At 37.1% G+C, this 17,984-nt stretch overlaps 1 protein-coding gene and 1 pseudogene across 8 annotated transcripts in view; both read right to left on the bottom strand.

Moving 5' to 3' along the window:
• Nucleotides 1–17,984, bottom strand: part of SMAD5 (SMAD family member 5) — a 78,648-nt gene that overhangs the window by 44,646 nt on the left and 16,018 nt on the right. For 6 of the 8 annotated variants that reach the window (XM_066343523.1, XM_066343516.1, XM_066343515.1 and 3 more), the window contains one exon: nucleotides 791–1,353. In XM_066343523.1, the coding sequence (XP_066199620.1) occupies nucleotides 791–1,193 (403 nt within the window). In that variant the 5' untranslated portion in view covers nucleotides 1,194–1,353. Of the gene's footprint in view, nucleotides 1–790; nucleotides 1,354–3,925; nucleotides 4,006–5,934; nucleotides 6,154–17,984 lie in introns of all 8 variants that reach the window. The other 2 variants (XM_066343520.1, XM_066343521.1) reach the window with 2 other exon arrangements.
• Nucleotides 16,441–17,444, bottom strand: LOC136376062 (zinc finger CCHC-type and RNA-binding motif-containing protein 1 pseudogene; annotated as a pseudogene).

The following is a 17,984-nucleotide window of genomic DNA, read 5'->3' as shown; positions in this document are numbered from 1 at the left end:
ATAAACCAACAGAGATTAAGCAAAAACAGCCAGTAAAGTAGGAGAACCAGGAAACTGTAGTGTTTCAGAGTCCAATAAAAAAAAAGGTTTGAGTGGGAGGGAAGGAGAGCAACTGTATCAAATGATGAGGACTGAGAATGCCCCCTCCTCTCCATCTGTATGAAGGCAGACACTAATGATCTTGATCTTGACAAGTCAAACAGTAAGGAAGAAAGACTAACTGGAGGGGTGTCAAGAAAGAATGGGAGGAAAGTAATGTGAAGATAATAAAAATGGAGACTCCTCTAAGAGAACTAGAAGAAATAGTGCAGAAGACTGGGTGAGAGGAGGTGTAAATGAATCAAGGCAGGAATTCTTTTTTAACTTTCATTTTAGGATGGGCAATACTATGAAATATGTGTCATATGCTTATATGGTGTAACCAACAGTCTATAGAGAGAAAAAATACAATGCTGGGGGGAAAGGTGATAACTATAGGAACGAAGTTCCTGAAGAGACAAAAGGGAGAGGGACGTAGTATGCATATGGAGCTTAGCCCTTAGAAAATAGAGACAGGTCATCCACATGAATGGCAGAGTGTACATATAACTGACTCCTTAAGGTGAACAATGAATTAGAATAAGCCACTTGTAAGCTATATAATCTATATATAAAAGGCTGAATTCAAAATCCAGTATTCCTTCCAAGATAAAACCTTTAAGAAGGAAAAGCACAAGGCTAAGCTACTAAATCCAGTTAAATGCAGTAAAAGAGAAGTTTTTTAAATTCTTCTCCGGGAAGTAAAACCTACCTGGACTCTCCACTCTCTTATAGTGGTATGGGTTGATACAAACTTCTTTTTGCTTAGATCCAAAAGGAAATTCACAAATATCCAATGGTTTTAGCTCATGATGACTCTGCAAATCAGGCCAGCGCCAAACACGACAATATATGACGTGGGGTAAGCCTTTTCTGTGAGAAACTTGCAGGCGTCCATCTAAAGACCTGGGAATAGTGACACATTTGCTCGGCTGTCCTGGACTGCTCAAGGCTTTCTCCAGTTCCTCCATGGCACCCTTTTTCTTTTTTAGCTTTTTCACCAAAGCATCGACTGCCTTTTCTGCCCATTTCTCCTCTTCATCACCTTGCTTCCAGCCCAACAATCGCTTTACTGCTGGACTAGTAAAAGAAAACAAGCTGGCCATTGACGTCATTTGATATAAATCTTCAGAGACCTTCCTGCAACTCAGAGTCAGTGGCCACAGATCACAGATGAAAAGTCATATACAGGTCCTAAGCAGAAGTTCCAATTGAAAAGGAGAGAGTGACATTTATCTTCATAAGTGCCATAAGCTTCTTTCATTGGTTCAAGTCCTGAAAGAGAAAGGAAAAGGATAAGATTCCTAATTTAAATGAACACAATAAACATACATTAAAATCAATATAATTGAAAAGTACGTTATTTTTAAATAACAGAAAAACACTACAAAATAAAACCAAAAACCTAAGTCTAGAAAAAAAATTTCTCTAAACTACTGTGACTACTCAATTCCTTCTTAATATGAAAAATTCAACAGCAATGCCAAATAATAACCAAAAGCATAAAACAGGTTGCTCTACTTTCTATGTATTATCCCCCCCAAAACAGCCTGTTGATTTGAATTCCTTTAGCCATGCCTGATAGCCCCCATGTGGCGTTCTAAGGGTTGATTCCAAAGTTCTTTCCTTCACTGAAGCCCATGTTACATGCTGTGTCAATTCTGACCATAGTATGTCCTGATCTGAGTAAGTCTGAAAAGAAAGCTAGCTCTTCCCTCAGGTCATTATTCTCTTTAAAATGTTTGCCAGATTTACAAGGTTTGGGCAAAAGCCATCATCTTATTCAAGTCACATTATTAGATGCAAATTTTATTAAAGGTTGTCATAAGATAAAATGTACCAAACCTTCAAATAAATCCTAACCACACATAATTGCCAGAAAAACGGCAATTATCTATTTATAAAACTAAAAATGCTGAACAGATTTAAAAATAATTCAAAGTTTAACCCAAACAGGACAGTTTATAATTTTGTAATTTCTACTGCATTCTGTGATATTTTAAGCATGTTAAGTTAATGAAGCTGCTCCAGGCAGATCACTACTCTTATCATTAAGAAGCTCTTGGGCCCTGGCCAGTTAGCTCAGTCAATTAAGAGCTTCGTCCCGAAACAACAAGGTTGCAAGTTCAATCCCCACTCAGGCCACACATGGGAAGCAACCAATGAATGCACAACTGAATGGAACAAATGAATGCTTCCCTTTCCTCCCCTCTCGCTCCCTTCATCCCTCTGTCTCTCTAAAAAATAAAAATTTTAAATAATTAATTAATTAAGCCCTGACCCGAGAACTCTCCAGATAGCTCAGTTGGTTGCAGCAGCATCTGGAAGCACAGAAGTTGCCGGTTTGATCCCTGGTCAGAGCACATACAGGAATAGCTCAATGTTTGTTTGTTTTTTTATTTTTATTTACTTTTTTTTTTTTTACAGAGACAGAGAAAGAATCAGAGAAAGGGATAGACAGGGGCAGACCGACAGGAACGGAGAGATGAGAAGCATCAATCATTAGTTTTTCGTTGCACGTTGCGACACCTTAGTTCGGTGTTTCTCAACATGGGGCCCACACCGCACAGGGGGGCAATTCGATAGTTAAGGGGGGCAATTTGAAAATGGACTTGACAGGACTTTAACTCTTTCGCCCCGGGCCATTTAAATGCAATGCTAGATATCGGTGCCAAATTTAACAAAAAATACAATTCTTAAATAATTGCGGTAAATAATTATTAAGTATAATTTCGTTTGACGAGACCAAAATATCAACTGGGTGATTGGCGTCCTCAAGTAAACTTCGTCCTAGGTTCACCGCGGAGCGTGCCGTCTGCCGCGGGGAACCCCAGACGTTTTAAAAACTCGCTAAACAACGCAGTTGTTCTCATCTAATTGGCCCATTGCAACTTCTGTAGTGTTTCACATCATTCAGTTGGTGTTAATTTGAAATAAGTGTCAGTCAAAACTGTTGTAAAAGCTCGTTGATTTAATAAATATACATATATATATTGTATAGATATAATTGGTAAGTATTTGATTTGATTTTTATCAATATTAAACTCTTTATTAAGTACTTCTTGCATCGGGGCTAGAAAGAACTAATATTCTATAAATATTATTGGGGCTATAATAGTGCATGCACGACAATTTTAATTTTAGAAGCATAACTTTCCAGAAAATTTTGTCAAGTGGAAAAAATATAGATACCTTTTGATTTGCGGTGGTAGTGTAGTAAATGTGTTATATACATTTAAATAAATATGAATTTTTAGTATACATTTACTCTATGTCACATTGAATATATTTTAACACATATTTTAATATTAGTTTTTAATTGATCTTATTTTTATTTCTTTTTTTTTGTTTGTTTTTTTTTTTTTTCATTTTTCTGAAGCTGGAAACAGGGAGAGACAGTCAGACAGACTCCCGCATGCGCCCGACCGGGATCCACCCGGCACACCCACCAGGGGCGGTGCTCTGCCCCCCCAGGGGGCGATGCTCTGCCCATCCTGGGCGTCGCCATATTGCGACCAGAGCCACTCTAGCGCCTGAGGCAGAGGCCACAGAGCCATGCCCAGCGCCCGGGCCATCTTTGCTCCAATGGAGCCTTGGCTGCGGGAGGGGAAGAGAGAGACAGAGAGGAAAGCGCGGCGGAGGGGTGGAGAAGCAAATGGGCGCTTCTCCTATGTGCCCTGGCCGGGAATCGAACCCGGGTCCTCCGCACGCTAGGCCGACGCTCTACCGCTGAGCCAACCGGCCAGGGCTTATTTTTATTTCTTATAGCCCATAGTAAAATGAGTGGTGCAAGCAAGAAAAAAAACTCATCAATATTCGGAGGAATATTTAAAATTTGGGTTCATACCCGCTGTTCACGATGAGCGGATTCCTTTTTGTCTTTTATGCCAGCAATGCTTGACCAACTAATCAATGAAATGAGGTCGTCTTGAGGCGCATTTGAAGGCAAAACATAGTGTTCATATTAATTCAGATTTGAGTTACTTTAAAACTTTAAAAAAAATTTTGAAAAAAGAACAACATAAAAGTCTCTATTTACTGCTCATACTTCAACTAATAATCGTGTTCTTGAGGCTAGTTATCAAATTTCTTTATTCATCACTAAAACCGGAGAAAATCACACTATAGGAGAGAATTTAATAAAACCGTCAATATCAGCATTTCTTAAAACGGTTCTTGAAAAAGATGACAAAGATGTAAAAGCTATGCCACTCAGTGACAATACTGTTAGCAGAAGAATAGATGAAATGAGTGAGGATATTGAAAAACAACTTATTGAAAAGCTGAAAACAAGAAAATTCTCCTTGCAAATGGATGAATCAACTTTGAGAGACAGTGAGGCAGTATTGATAACTTACGTAAGATATATTGATAAAGGACATTTTGCTGAAGAAATGTTGTCCTGTAAAAGATTAGAAAGCACCACTACCTCCAAAGATATATATAATAAGCTAAAAAACTACATAGATGTCAATGATATACCAATGAAAAATATAACATCTTGTGCTGCAGATGGTGCTCCCAATATGATGGGCAAGAAAAATGGCTGCTTAAAATTGATGAAAGATGCGAATCCAGAAATGATTCTTGTGCATTGTGTTATTCATAGGGAAAAACTTGGTAGCTAAAAACGTCTCGCCTGTTCTGAATGAAGTATTACATACAGTAATAAAGTGTGTTAATGCTATTAAAGCTAGTGCCAAATGTGAGCATCTTTTCAAGCTATTTTGTGAAGAACAAAATGAAGACCATGTGAGACTTTTACTTCATACTCAAGTAAGATGGCTATCTAAAGGAAACTGAAAAGATTTATGGAACTGTTTGATACTCTTAGTGATTTTTTAAGTGACAAACCTGAAATGAAGTATCTGTTAACAATAGATGGTAAAGCATTTGTGAGTTATTTAGCCGATATCTTTGAAAAACTAAATATATTAAATAAGCAACTTCAAGGAACAAATAAAACTCTTGTCGATGCAAAAGCAAAGATATTTGGTTTCACTACCAATATTGAGTTATGTCAGAAACATATTAACAAAAACTTTAAACAGTTTCATTGGCTCCAAAAATGTGAAGTAACTGATACTGCTTTACTTGTTATTGTCAATCATTTGAATATTCTATCGGCTGATTTAAAAGAAAGATTTTCTGATTTAAAACAAATTGATTTCCCAACATGGATGATGCAGCCAATGTTAGTGGATTTGTCTGATATATCAAATATGCAGTATCAAGAAGAACTCGCAGAATTGCAAAATGATGAGTCAGTTAAAGCTTTATTTTATTTAATATCAAAGGAGCAATGGCATGGCTTTGTGAGGAAACAGAAATCAAATACCCAAATTCAACCAAATGTGCAAGAAAACTATTGCTACCATTTCCATCTTCATTTTTAGCTGAATGTGGATTTAGTGCTGTAAATGATTTACTGGTAAAAAAAAGAAATCGGCTGGATATAACACAACGTGGAGACTTGAGACTAAAGCTAACCAAATTGGAACCTAATATAAAATCTCTGTGCAGCAAGCATCAAGTGCAAGGATCACACTAAATTAAAATAATAAATATATTAATAGAAAAATCTGTATTAAAATTATTTGGAATTTAAATTTCTGTTTTTCATTATATGTTTTGAAATTTTACTTACTGTGTTTTGTTAACAATTTCATAGTGATTTCTTCCTAGAACCTATCATTTATGTTTATTAAGTGAACAAATCAATTTTTTAATGTTAAAAATTATGTATGTTACATAGGGGGGGACATAAAAATTTTAGAAAGGTTAAGGTGGGGCATGGCACAAAAAAGGTTGGGAAACACTGCCTTAGTTGTTCATTGATTGCTTTCTCATATGTACCTTGACCATGGGCCTTCAGCAGACCAAGTAATCCCGTGCTCGAGCCAGTGACCTTGGGTCCAAGCTGGTGAGCTTTTGCTCAAACCAGATGAGCCTGCGCTCTGGTGACCTCGGAGTCTCGAACCTGGGTCCTTCCGCATCCCAGTCCGACGCTCTATCCACTGTGCCACTGCCTGGTCAGGCAAGGAATAGCTCAATGTTGCTGTCTCTCTCTCCCTGCTGTCTCGGAAAAAAAAAAAAAAAAAATCTCTTGGGAGTTCATGACAAGATTATACTCACTGATAAGAGTGGGTATAATCCCCTATGATGACTACACAGCCAACTACAGACAATGACCAACCAGTGAAGGAGCAAGAGTAAGATCTGGAAAAAAAATGACAGTAAAAGACGCTTCCTTTCTTGCGTCTAAAATTGCCAAATACTGAGCTGCCAGTGACAAATTCTAGCATCAAGCCAATTTGTATTGGGGGTGCATGCCCCCCCAAAAGTGTATGCACTCGCTTAAAATCTATATAAACATACAGTAAAATAAAACTGAATTAAATTCAACAAATAACTACTGATTACTTGTTATAAGCCACCTATTGTGAACAGTCATGGTTGTGCTTTAATAGAAAGTCATACCAAATTGTTGTCGGCGTCACAGCCCACTGAGTTATTCATTCAGCGCAGGGGTCCCCAAACTACAGCCCATGGGCTGCATGTGGCCCCCTGAGGCCATTTATCTGGCCCCCGCCGCACTTCCGGAAGGGGCACTTCTTTCATTGGTGGTCAGTGAGAGGATGCATCCGCATCCTGTGCTCCTGGAGTACTGTATGTGGCGGCACCGCAAAGCTCAGCATTGCTCACGTACAATACTACTTCCAGTGACGCAAGACGCACGCGTCATGGCTCCGGAGGTGCATCATATCACTTGTTACGGCTAGCAGTGACAAATATGGAACCGAGCATTGACCATCTCATTAGCCAAAAGCAGGCTCCATAGTTAACACTGAAATACTGGTCAGTTTATTGATTTAAATTTACTTGTTCTTTATTTTAAATATTGTATTTGTTCCCCTTTTGTTTTGTTTTTACTTTAAAATAAGATATGTGCAGTGTGCATAGAGATTTGTTCATAGTTTTTTTTATAGTCCGGCTCTCCAACGGTCTGAGGGACAGTGAACTGGCCCCCTGTGTAAAAGTTTGGGGACCCCTGATTCAGCGTATATTTACTGAGAGCCTCCTACGTGCCAGGCACTGTTCCTGGTACTGATCAACTAGCAGTGACTATCTAGACTGCTATGTTAGAGCCATAGGGAGAAGGGTGCAGGGGAGTGAAGGTATATCACCTTTTGTATGAAGAAACATGCCCAACCCTACGTAGGATAATTTTTGGCAGGTAAGTAAAACTGACTACATTAAACTACAGATATATAACAAGAGAATGAAAGCACATTTTTTCGGTAATAGGTCTCAAGCTATAAAGTGTTATGTGCTAAATAAACTTTAAGAAGATATGACCTCTGTGACAGCTACATAAAGGACACAGGATATAAGTCATCTGGGTCAGAAAGTAAATGATCTGGTTGTACGAGATGAGCAAGGAAATTTCAAAGACAAAAGGATATAAACAAAAAAAATATATGGGGGCAGACATGAATAGAGCATTTCCTAGGATAAAGAGGAGACAGACCTGGCTGACTGAGACTTCACACAGTAATACTGGAATATACTGGAGGCAAAACAGGGTAGTGCATGTGCGAGAGTGAGAAAGAATATATATGAGCAATAGTGAGAAGGGGGAGACAAAAGGAAAGGAGCTTAAGACCAGACACTAGATTACTAGTTAACCACTACAGAGTGCTTAATAAATGTTAACTACTAATCTAGTATCATTATTATCATTATTATAAAATACTAACCATATTACATACTAAAGAGAAAAAAAAAGGAGATTGTTTGTTTATGTAAACACAAAACAAAGACTAGAAGACTACAGACTAAATTATTCACTGCAGTTACCTCTGGGGAGAGGCATGGAATGGAGGAGAGGCAATAGAGAGGGTTCCTGGTTTGATTTCTTCTATGTATTTCCTATTGTTTTATCCTTTTAAGTAAATCAGAAAAAAACAAGAACTACAGGATTCCACACATTGGTGGGACATAAAAACGAGACTAAGAGACATGGACAAGAGTGTGGTGGTTATGGGGGGGGCAAGGGGAGGGGAGGAGGGGGAGGGGGAGGGGCCCAAAGAAAACTAGATAGAAGGTGACGGAGGACAATCTGACTTTGGGTGATGGGTATGCAGCATAATTGAATGACAAGATAACCTGGACGTGTTTTCTTTGAATATATGTATCCTGATTTATTGATGTCACCCCATTAAATTAATAAAAATTAAAAAAAAACAAAAAAAAAGATCTGGGAAAAGGAAAAGAAAATGCCTGGAGAGGAAACATCACGTGCAAATGCTAAAATAAAAACAGTGGATAATCTAAAATTATGATGAATATAGAATGGAGTTAAGATTGCTGATTCAAATAGCAGGGGAAACTAATGCATGCTGTTAGAAGTCAGGCTGGTGATTACCCTTTGAAGGGAAGGTGAGTAGGGTTATTAGCTAGAAGGGAACCTAAAAGTTTCCGCCACCTTGGTAAAATTCTGCTTCTTACTCTGGGTGACTAAATGGGAAAGTGCAGTTTGTGAAAATTCAGCTCGCTGAATAGCTAAGGTATGCACACTTTTCTGTATGATTTAAAACTATTTCCTTGATGTATTCAAGTATACAATGATCAGTTTCCTTTTCATTTATCTCCCCATCATCGGTTCTCTTTTCATAAGCAATCCCTTTTATTTGTCTTTATTATGGCCTACTAGAAAATTTTTATAAAAACACATGCAAATACAAATATATACATATATATAAATCAAATAATGGTATACCAAAAAGAAAAACAAAAGCCAGGTATAGAAAAATATATAAACAATGTATCTTCAAGATCTTTCCGTATCAATATAGAGTTTCCACATTATTCACAGAATTCTAATATAAAAGTAATCTTAAAAGTACATCAAACCATGTCATTCTTCTCAAAAATCATCCAGTGGCTTCCCATTACAGTCAATATCCAAATTCTCTAACATTACTTTATAGAATCTTCATGATTTGGCCTTTTGCTTCTCCTGCCTAACTCTGCACTTAACCATTGCTTGACTTCTATTTCTCAAATGCTCCAAGGTCATTTCTATATGAAGGCCTTTGCACGTGATGTTTCCTCTCCAGGTATTTTCTTTTCCCAGATCTTTTTTTTTTTAATTTTTATTAATTTAATGGTGTGACATCAATAAATCAGGGTACATATATTCAAAGAAAACACGTCCAGGTTATCTTGTCATTCAATTATGCTGCATACCCATCACCCAAAGTCAGATTGTCCTCCGTCACCTTCTATCTAGTTTTCTTTGGGCCCCTCCCCCTCCCCCTCCTCCCCTCCCCTTGCCCCCCCCATAACCACCACACTCTTGTCCATGTCTCTTAGTCTCGTTTTTATGTCCCACCAATGTGTGGAATCCTGTAGTTCTTGTTTTTTTCTGATTTACTTATTTCACTCCATATAATGTTATCAAGATCCCACCATTTTGTTGTAAGTGATCCAATGTCATCATTTCTTATGGCTGAATAGTATACCATGGTGTATATGTGACACATCTTCTTTATCCAGTCTTCTATTTTTTTTTTTTACAGTGATTAAGCCTTTAAGCAAACTCTTGGCCACTACAGCAAGAATCCATAAAAGAGTAATGTCCTTAACATGTTCACCAAGTCCAAGTTGGCCCCAACACCATGCCAAATCCCTGAAAAAATGCAACCCAACCCCAGTTCAGTCTGTTAGGAGCTCTCACAAGGAGCAGGACTCCAGGAAAAGTCCACATCCAGGAAAAGTCGGCATGGCACTGGAATTGTTGTCACAATCCTATACTTTGCAGCTCACGTCCAAGTCCCAATGACTGCTGCTTCTAGCTGGTAATGATTCAGGTAGACTGGAAAAGCCATCTGCAGCATGTGTGGAGATGGAGCTTCTGTTCTCCTCTGCCTGGAGAGATGAGACCAGGTTGCTTTCCCCTGGAGCTCTGCAACTGTGGCGTGGTAAAGAGAACCTTGGGATACACTAAGCTGTTTTCCCAGATCTTAACATGACTTATTCTCTCCATTAATTCAACTGCTCAAATGTTACCTCTTGAAAAAGGACTTCCTTGAACACTTCATTTAAAATAGCATACAGCCCACTCCCACATCATTCTCAATCCTTTGATCTTCAATTTTCTTTCATGGAATTTATCCTAAACTATTACATTATTGATTTTATTTATTGTATGTCCTCCCCGCTGAAATGTTAATAGGCACATAGCCTCAACTTCCTTATCCACCATCACATTCCCTGGACCTAGAGCAGTGCTTATTTGTTAAATAAATGATTGAATAAAAAAAAAATTATTTTAGCAAAAATATACATGCCTTTATAAGAACTGTGTAAAATTTATTTTTTTATTTTTTTTTAAATGTTACTTTAATATGAGTGGTTCTTTTTTTTTAACATTTTTTTTTTAAGATTTTATTTATTCATTATAGAGAGGGGAGAGAGAGAGAGAAGGGGGGAGGAGCAGGAAGCATCAACTCCCATATGTGCCTTGACCAGGCAAGCCCAGGGAACTGTGTAAAATTTAAAACAAAAGAGTTATTTATGGATAAACACAAAGATGGTAACCAAATAAAAGTATGTATGGAAATGATATAGCCTTGGAATCCGGAACACTGGCTACTGAGCGCGCTGCCTCTGATGAAGGAAGGAAAGGATGGAGAAAGAATGGAGAAGATTCAGCTGTGTTTCTTTTAGAACTAGATGAAGAAAATTTGGCAAATATAAGATGTTATTTTCTCTACTTTTCTGTGTGTTTAAATGTTTCATAACATGCCTGACCAGGAGATGGCGCAGTGGGTAGAGCATCAGACTGGGATGCGGAGGACCCAGGTTCGAGACCCCGAGGTTGCCAGCTTGAGCGCGGGTTCATCTGGTTTGAGCAAAGCTCACCAGCTTGGACCCAAGGTTGCTGGCTCGAGCAAGGGGTTACTTGGTCTGCTGAAGGGCTGCAGTCAAGGCACATATAAGAAGGCAATCAATGAACAACTAAGGTGTCGCAAGGAAAAACTAATGATTGATGCTTCTCATCTCTCTCCGTTCCTGTCTGTCTGTCCCTATCTATCCCTCTCTCTGGCTCTGTATAAAAAATAATAATAATAACTAAAAAAATAAATGTTTCATAACTCAAAAAATTCACTATTTTTAATTTTTAAAAAGTAGTATAATGAAAACGGAAGATCTGATTCTGTCCCTTACAAGGTATATGACCATGACCAAGTCTTTCGAAGCCCATCAACTTTTCTGCAGAGTAGATATAATGGTTCCTAAGTCACTGAAATGTTGAATAAAATAGTGTGTATGTGTATACATGAGAAAAAATACACACATATACTAAATGCTTTATAAATTAAAAAGTGCTATTTAATAATGAATTATGATCATTAGTATTCAAACAAAAAGAGTCAAGGATTCAAAGACGGGTTGGGTTGAGTCCCAGTCTAACATACCCACCACCACCACCACTGTACCCCTAAACACACTTTCACTTTTTTCTTTTTTGGGGAGGAGGGAGGACTTAGTATTTTTAATTTTATTTATTTTTCAATTGAATGTTATTGGGGTGACACTGGTTAACATAATTAAACAAGTTTCAGGTGCCCAATTCTACAACACATCTCTGTACACAGCACTGTGTGTTCACCCCCCTAAGCAAGTCTTCATCCATTACCATTTATCCTCATTAACTCCCCTTATACCCTCCTCCATCACCCCCAGCCCCGGCAATCACCACACTGTTATCTGTATACACACTTTCTGGTCCAACCAACTCAAATCCCTGTACCTCTGTCCATCTATGTCTTCCAAAAGAAGTCTCAGCCATCCTTAATGATAAGCTCAAATTCACCCCCTTTTGTGAAGAATTCCTTTACTATCCCACCCTATAAATGTTATGGCCATTCATTATATTTATTATAATTAATTAATTAATATTTTAAATGGTAAAAACATATCTTAACTTCCCAAATGGAGTACAAAATCCTTCCAGGAAGAAGTCTTCAGCATCTGAAACTATGTCATGGACTATAACACATAAAGGGAGTATATAATGAATGGTCATTGATTTTTCTATCAACTGTACCTTGCAATTAAAGACAACTTCAAATTTTAAACCAGGGTGACTAAGATAATGACAATTACATCAACAGAATTAAGGACACTAAGAAAGTGTTTCAGTCAGCAGAGAAGTTGGTTAACTCTATTGGAAAAGGAGCCTGACCTGTGGTGGCGCAGGGTTATTAAAAGCATCGACCTGAAACGCTGAGGTCACTGGTTTGAAACCCTGGGCTTGCCTGGTCAAGGCACATATGGGAGTTGATGCTTCCTGCTCTTCTCCCCTTCTCTCTCTCTCTTTCTTTCCTCTTTCTAAAAATGAGTAAAATCTCAAAAATATATATGTAAAAAAAAAAAGCTTGACCAGGCAGTGGCACAGTGGACAGAGCATCGGACTGGGATGCAGAGGACCCAGGTTCAAAACCCTAGTTGCCAGCTTGAGTGCGGGTTCATCTGGTTGGAGCAAGGCTCACCAGCTTGAGCCCAAGGTCTCTGGCTTGAGCATGGGGGTCACTCAGTCTGCTACAGCCCCAAGGTCAAAGCACATATGAGAAAGCAATCAATGAACAACTTAGGGGCTGCAACGAAGAATTGATGCTTCTCATCTCTCCCTTTCTGTCTTTCTGTCTCTGTCTCATACACACACACACACACACACACACACACACACACACACACAAACACACACAGGGGCATAACTAGAATAAAGGTTTAGCAAAGCAAAGATGAGAAATAGATTTAGATTTTGCACAAATAACTGAAAAAAATAAGAAAACGTAGGTTTTCAACAGACTGAAAGAGCAGCAAGTAAATACCTAAATATTAGGGAACATTCACTGGTGGGAAAGAAGAAAGTTACTGATAAAGTACCGCTGAAACAAAGATCTTAGAACTAGATGCAATGGCATTGTAGAAGATTAAACACAAAGGAGAGTTTAAAAAGAATGTGAACAAAGAAAAAGCCAATGACTGGTGAATGGCAATGGCATTAGTTAGACTTCAAGAGATTGGCTTCAGAAAGAATAAGGAGTGTCAGATTTCAAAACCAAAGACTCAATATTAGTGTTTTCCTAAAATTAGTACTAGAAAAAGGGTAGGGACAAACCTTACACCCAACTCCCAACTCTTTAAATACGGAATGACTAAAATTTTTAAATATGTTTAATGGAATTCTTTCTAAAATGTGTTATAACTTCCTAAACTATGTAAGTGGTATGTGCAAAGTAATCCAAGTACTCATTATCTAAGTCTCAACTTACAAAGTTAAAAAAGAGAACAAAATTCATCACAAAAATTCACTAGCAAAAGATCTGATCAGACACATCAGATGGTAAAACAGGCTCAACATCATTAGTTATCAGAGAACTAAAATTTAAAAAGGAAAACAGTAAAATATCACTCCATATCTACCAGAATAGCTAGATTTAAAAAAAAGAAACAGTAAGTGTTCATGACAATACAGAACAACTGCCAGTAGGAACATAAGTTAGACCAACTACTTCTGAAAACTGTTTGCCAATATCTACTAATACTAAACATAGACTACTATGACCAAGCAACTCCATTCCCAAAAAACATAATGAATCTTACAGATGTAATACTTAAGAAGTCAGATATAAAAGATTAAATAGTACATAATTCCAAGTATATGGAATGCAAAAAGACAAAAAAACTAACCTGTGTCATTGGAGGCAAGAATGTTATTAAGATGGGACAAGAGAGACTCCTCTGAAGAGTTAGAAAGTATATCTTGATTTGGATGACAACACAGATGTACACATATGTAAAAGTTCATTGAGTTATACACATAAGATTTAGATACTTTATTATAAGATATACTTCTTATAAATATTTTAAAATTTGTTAGTGAACTAATCACCTATAAAATGACTTCCCATTCACTAGTGTCTCCCTCATCATAAACCATGTGTGAAACTGCAAATTTGCAAAAACTGTGAGATCTTACAAAATTTATTAACATAATGGTAAACAATGTAGTTTCTCTGGGATTTAATTTTACCTCTACTAGCAAGTAAGTTAGTTACTGTTTCACAGATACTGACAAAGGACATGAAACTCCTGGGTCAGAGACAAAGGACTTAATTAATTACTCATGGCACAGCAAGCAGCTTTAGCATCAGATTTGCAGTTTTCTTTGCCATCAAGACCTATGGAAGTGATGCACTACAGCCCAGATAGATGGTACTCCTGCAGTGGGTTTGCAATGATGAGTAACACTGAACTTCAGAAATTCATCACTTTTGTAGTAATCAGTTAGCAAGCCTATTGTTTGTAGAGAAAGAATAACTTGACTATCAAAGGATTAACGAAGGTCCTAGGGAAAAGCAACATATTTTTTATGAATATTTTTGCAAAAAAAAGATAAAATCCTCTTAATGTTAGTACTACAAATGTCAAACATGAAGGATGCTATATCATGCTACTAGTTAGAAAAATTAAGCCTATCCATTCACATCTGGACCATTCTTTGTTCGTTATAAGAATTAAATGCATGTTTACAATTATACCTAATGTTTTTCCAAATTTTTACTTTTTCAAGATAATTAGACTTTTTAGTCACAATTTAATATAAAATACTCATCTGCTTTTGAAGTGGTTCATTTTAAATGGGCTTTCTCCTAAACCAATTGTCATTAGTGCACAAAGACTTAAATGTAACATGAGCTTTTCTTGATGACTTAGTTATCATTATGAAGCTCTGTTACTGTGCTGTGCTGGAAATTCTCTATAGAAAGCATGGAACATGGGATGCACTATTACTGACTGAACAGATGAAAGTAACATGAATGATTTTGAAAAGTACTTAGAAGGGAGGCGGAATGGGAGGAGGAAGGGAAGGTGGAAAGGGATACCCCTAACATTTATTGAATACTCACTATACCAAGCACTGTTAAAGATCTTGCTTGTATTTATAAGTCCAAAAATCATTAAAATCTGAAAACAGCCATATGAGGTAAATCCCATTATTCTCATTTTACAGATAAAACAGGCAAAGGGAAATTAAATGTAATTTACTTATTTACATAGACAGGAAGAAATAAAGGCAGAAATTGAACCACTGGCAGCCCAGCTCCAGAACCTACATTTCTAACCACTATACCCACTGCCTCCTAAAAGAAAGCCTCCTGCCAAAGAATTTTCTTCCCCTAAAGATCTTCTCTATTATTCTTCGTATCTCTTTGATTTCTCCAAAACATTTGAATCATTATGTTATTAAAGTAAGATTATACGGTTTCAGAGACCAAGAATAATTCATAATCTAGTTCAATATGCCATTTTCAAGTTGATTTTCTTTTTTTCTTTTACAGAGACAGAGAGAGGGATAGACAGGGACAGACAGACAGGAAGGGAGAGAGATGAGAAGCATCAATTCTTTGTTGCGGCTCCTTAGTTGTTCATTGTTTGCTTTCTCATATGTGCCTTGACCATGGGGCTACAGAAGACTGAGTGACCCCTTGCTCAAGCCGGCGACCTTGGGCCTAAGCTGGTGAGCTTTACTCAAACCAGATGAACCCATGCTCAAGCTGGCAACCTCAGGGTCTTGAACCTGGGTCCTTCGCATCCCAGTCTGACACTGTATCCACTGTGCCACTGCCTGGTCAGGCCCAAGTTGATTTTCTTATACCACTTAAAATATTCTCATCAATTTCTTATCTATTTTAGCACACTCTCCTTTCAGTTTAGCTAAGTCAGTCAGTAGGTATGAAAATACTATCTAATATTTATTATTGTATAAAAATTTACATTTATTATGGCAGCCTTTTCTTTTAGAGTTAAAAAGCTTCAATTATCATTAGGACATTTTTATCACACTTACCACTAAAACATAATTATCTCAGAAATGAGACAATGCACTACTGTATTTTAAATGATTTTTAATATAAAATTTCTAATTATAAAATATACTTAACCACAATCACTTCATTAACATTTTGTATACTTCTTACTTCCTTATACTTTTTTCTTCGCATATGTGTGTGTGTGTATAAAATATACCATACACACACACACACACATACACACACACACACACACACACACACAAATATACTCACATCTATATACAGTCTCCCCCACCTCTGGCCATGATTGAGGGTAAGCCATGATACTACTTGGTATTCTGCACTTTCCATTTACAACAACAAGAAATTGCCATATATATTCTTTTTTTCTTTTTATTTTATTTGTATTGATATCAGAGAGGAAGGGAGAGAAAGAGAGAGAGACACATTGATTTGTTTTTCTACCTTTTTATGCCTTCATTGGTTGATTTTTGTATGTGTCCTGACTGGGATCGAACCTGCAATCTTGGAATGATGCTCTAACTAACTGAGCTAACTGGCCAGGGCAGCAAATCTTTATTTTTAATACCCTGCTAAGGCAAGATATTTTACTTGGGGCATACCTGGTATTTTAAATTTTCTTTTTAATATCCTATTTTATAGTAAAAAATTATGTGGTATTCTTATGCTCAAATACTAAAAGTAATCTTTAGTCCCAACCGAAGTTGGTACTCTAAGATTAAAACAAAATTTTAAATGATATTTACATAATAAATATAATTTTAATCACTAAGTTCTTCTTCATCACTGAAATATGTGCTTTTCTTTATCCTTGGGCGTCTTGAATCATCCGATGTTGAGGGACCCCCTGAACTGGGTTTCCATTTTTTTTTTGCTCTTCTTCAATTTTGGCTTGCTGAAAAGCAATGGCCTGACTGAGGCTGTCAAGAGCAGGATCTTCCCCTTCAGCTTCACTTTCTTCTACTTCTTCAATTTCTTCTTCTGGTTCAGGAATTTTCTGTTTTTTCTTTTTCTCTTTCTTCTTTGGAGGTTCATGTTCTCCAAGCATATTTTTAGGACAGGCATAACTTAAGTGTCCACTTTCCCTACACTCATAACACTTAGATTTATCAAAGTAGTTTCGTCTTCGGATGAACTCAGCTGCTCTTCCATTGTCAATAGCAATGCTTGCTTTTATCACTCTACCAAATAACTGTTTGTTGTTTATTGCCCTGGTAAAGTTTTGTGCAGAGTCTTTATCCAAAAATAAAATAAATGCAACACCTTTACTCTTCCTGGTATCTTTATCTTTCATTATAGTAACCTTGACAACTTTGCCATACTTGGAAAATATTTGGAAGAAAGGATTCATGTTATTCCTTCCAGTTTTTCTCTAGGACCCATCTGCAGGACAGGATCTCCAGGAACTTTGTTGTCCGGTATAAGTCATTGTTGGTCAGGGAAAAGGGCAAGTTGGATACATACACTGTGCTTTTACTTGGGGCCAATCCACCACTCATTTCTTCAGATGGGGCGGGCCCGGAAGATCCACAGAGCTTGAGCTCTCGGGTCAGCTGGGGCTCAACCCCAACTCTTCCTCACCCCTTGCAGCAGCCTTGGCATCACGGGTGCTTCCATATATATTCTTTTAATAGCCCAACTATATTTCACTCATCCACTTTAATATTTAATATTTAGGTTTCAAAATTAAATTGTTATACTGGGAATTAAACTATTTTAAAGTATCCATATGACAGACAATTTTCTCCTATAATTTATTCTGTAGAATATATCATATTTAAAATAACACTTTGGTCCACAAGTTAAATAAAAGTATTTGGAATACAGCAATCAATTTCACTATCTTCACAAAAATCCTTGGTTATGAAAAAATTTCTCATTATATAAACAAAAAATAGAGTAAGATGATATCCTTATTTGCATATATTAGCATATGCAAAATGAACCCCAATTGAACTTTCAACGCCTTTGAAAATAAGAATATATCACCCT

Source organism: Saccopteryx leptura, chromosome 6 (assembly GCF_036850995.1).
Source record: "Saccopteryx leptura isolate mSacLep1 chromosome 6, mSacLep1_pri_phased_curated, whole genome shotgun sequence".
Lineage (NCBI taxonomy): Eukaryota > Metazoa > Chordata > Mammalia > Chiroptera > Emballonuridae > Saccopteryx > Saccopteryx leptura.
Note: the sequence above shows the minus strand (reverse complement) of the source record. Positions and strands in the feature narration are given on the sequence as shown.